Here is a 2,939-nt window from a genome sequence, read left to right as displayed (position 1 = left end):
AAACAAAATAAATTGCCCGCCGCGGGAGACGGCGCACGTGCCCCGCAGTGAAGCCGCACACACCTCTCACAAGGTCGCAAACACCCACAAGCCCAACAGAAGTAGTGGCAGCAGCGCCCGGCGCCCACGCACACTGCCATCCTCAGCGTTGCGCGCCTGCAAGAGAATCTCACTGCCGTTTTTCCGGGACGCGAGGGCGGACGCCGCATCCGTTGCTCCCGCAGCCTTTGCACGAACGTCTTCCCCTGCACCAGCTTCCCCACGCTGGTTTGCCCCACCGCCGTGAACAGCGGCACCTGCATCCGTTGCCCCTGCGCGGTTCTCCGCCTCCGCTCCTGACGTGGGATTATTTGCCGTTGCTCTTTCTGTGGGAGTGGCCGACGCCACCGTTGTTGCGTCCGCTGCTTCACTTACCTCAGGGGTAGTGGGCAGGGACGCCTGTGCGTCTTCCCCTTGAGCGGAAGTAGTACCCTCCTCCGATTGAGGTTGCTGCGTCGCAGTTGCAGGTTCAGGCTCCAACTTCGTCGTCGTCGCCGCTTCCGTGCTCTCACTTGATGAGGCCAATGACGTACCTGTCGGAGTGGCACTGCTCCCCTCCTGCGATGCCCCTTCCCGTACTTCTCCTTCTGACTCAGCAGCAGACTGGACCACGGGCGCCGCTGGAGAGGCAGCAGGGTTCTCCGTGACAGTCGCCGCGGAGGGAGGGGTGACGGGCGCCGCCCTCTTCGACGTCGTCGTCCCTGCCGGTGCCTTGATGAGGACCTTATTCGCGTGCAGGGCACCAATCTCCGTCTCATCCAGCGGGCGGTTGTAGAGCATTACGTTCGTCACCGTCGCATGGATTTGGTTGCCGGCCTGCTGATCATCGTACGCGCCGAAGTAGAAGTGCGAGATCTCGTGCGGCGTCGTTCTTCCAGTCCATACCGTCTGTGGACCCGACACACACTTGCCGTCAACGCACGCAGAGCCCACACCGTTTTGCATTCGAAGCACCACGTGATGTGTTTTGTTCAGCTCCCACGCGGCAAGGTGGTCCTCCGCGAACGCCCCGTGCACTGCGTGCCACTTCATATCGTTTCCGTACGACAGTCCCAGGAGGATCGTCCCCTTACTCTCGCCACTCAGCCTCGCGCCCATCACAGGAATGCCGCGGCCCCCCGTCGGAACCGCGTGGATGGACACCGTCGCCGCAAGCGTGAAGTTGTAGTTGGCAAAGTGGTACCGCTGATGCCACCCCTGCCTGCCCACCGGCCACTCCGCCCCTGCGCCACCTCCGTTGAACGTCAACCCGTTGGACGCTCGCCTTGAGACGCCTCTCACCGTGGCATCCACCCCGAGGTACTCGTCCTTCCACTGGCCGTCGGCCACGGTGCCGGACAAAAAGCCGACCAGCCCGGCTGTGGGGACAGGAACAGTACAGTTCCCTCTCGCCGACGCAGCGCCAGTGGGATGCGAAGTGCATGGGCTCGTAAAGAGGTTGTCCTGGTAGGCCCACCGAAACAAGGCGGCACGTATCCACTGTAGCTCGTTACTCAGGTCCGCAACGAGGGTCCGGTAGGCACCTCCTTCGCTCTCCTCGTATAAACAGTGCAGCTTTCCTTCCTTGTACAGCAGGGAGCTGGAGGTCGCGTTCCCCGCACTGGATACCAGCCCAACGTGGAATATGCGGTTGGCGTCTGTTAGCCACAGGTGCAGCTCCCGTTGCGGGTAGCTCCTGAAATCGTCGGACTGGGTAAGGAGCATCACCTTCTTTCCATCAATCGTCGCAGTGATGAAGCCACCCTGGAAGTCGATTACAGTGCGCGTCCAATGAGTTGCCCCACACGCGCGAGAGTGTCCCGAGCGCCTCCGCCCACGTATCCCCCTTGTCGCTCGTCTCGTACACCTTGCGACGCCCGTCCAAACACGAGGTCATCATGAGGAGCTTCCCCTCCTCCCACTCAAGGAGGCCGGTACTGGTGCAGCCCGCATGGGTCCCGCTCCTCGCCAGCCGCCAATTCTTCTCCTGGTCGCTGAAGTACATAACGGTGGACACGGCCGCCCCTCCCCATGTCAGTAGCTGGACGGGGAACACAAGCGCCCCATCCCTCATCCTCGTGATGGGGGCACTGAAATTGTGGAGGAAACCGACCAAGTCGTTGGAGCTTCGAGGCTCAAGAAGAGGGACCCGCACTGAGGCAGTATCCACCAACAAATCTCCTCCCTGCCAGACAGATGCCCCCAGAAAATGAATGCTGGACTCCCAATAATGTGCATACCCCCCCTGGTGCCTCGGAATCCCTGGCTGGCGTCTCATTTCATAGCCCTCCACAAAAACGCAAAACGGGTTGATGTTCCTGGGAAGCTCCGTTGTGAAGGGGTAGTAATGCGAGACGGGGAAAACACCAGAAGCAGGTGGCGAAAGATATGGGCTCCACGTTACCCCATTGTCCGTGCTGATTCGTGCCGCCAGCCGTGCAGACGCCTCTCCGCCTCGCACAGGTGCATCGAAGAGAGCTCCAAAAAGAGCCAGCAGCACCCCGTCCAAGTCCACAAGATGGGGGCCGCGGAACATGTATTCAACTGTTGGTATTGGGAAGTCCGAAGGCGACACTGACGACGGCTGCAAATTATTGCTTCCAGGGGAGGAGATTGCCCACTGGCGCCCCACGAGATGGGTGTGTGCAGCCCCGCTGCTGCCGCATATCAGCACGCAGAGCAGCAGCAGCACCGCAGAGGGCAACCGATGCCGGGGCATGCTGGGCCGTCGCCGCTCCCTTTCTCTCCCTTCACTCCTCGCGCTGGATCCGGTGAGGCCGCGGCGGCTGTGTGTGTGCGTGTGGTGGAACCCGGCAACAGCAGCACCCGAGTGTGTTGGCGGTGTGTGTGTGTGTTGCCGGTGGCAGTAGCTTCAGAGCCTTCAAGGCGCACAGTAGCGATTAGCGGTCGGTCTCTTTCCT

At 61.5% G+C, this 2,939-nt stretch overlaps 2 protein-coding genes across 2 annotated transcripts; both read right to left on the bottom strand.

Moving 5' to 3' along the window:
* Window positions 1-66: 66 nt before the first annotated feature.
* Tco025E_00324 (trans-sialidase) lies at window positions 67-1,743 on the bottom strand (the record flags this gene model as incomplete). Its single annotated transcript, XM_029367268.1, has 1 exon — window positions 67-1,743. The coding sequence occupies one exon, from the start codon at window positions 1,741-1,743 to the stop codon at window positions 67-69; it is 1,677 nt and encodes a 558-aa protein (XP_029232668.1).
* A 13-nt stretch (window positions 1,744-1,756) lies between these two features.
* On the bottom strand, window positions 1,757-2,737 carry Tco025E_00323 (trans-sialidase; the record flags this gene model as incomplete). Its single annotated transcript, XM_029367267.1, has 1 exon — window positions 1,757-2,737. One exon carries the CDS (start codon window positions 2,735-2,737, stop codon window positions 1,757-1,759), a length of 981 nt encoding a protein of 326 aa, XP_029232667.1.
* Between the last annotated feature and the right edge of the window lie 202 nt (window positions 2,738-2,939).

This window comes from Trypanosoma conorhini, assembly GCF_003719485.1.
Source record: "Trypanosoma conorhini strain 025E chromosome Unknown Tco_14.4_contig_00006, whole genome shotgun sequence".
In the NCBI taxonomy this organism is placed as follows: domain Eukaryota; phylum Euglenozoa; class Kinetoplastea; order Trypanosomatida; family Trypanosomatidae; genus Trypanosoma; species Trypanosoma conorhini.
This window is presented reverse-complemented; position numbering and strand designations above follow the sequence as displayed.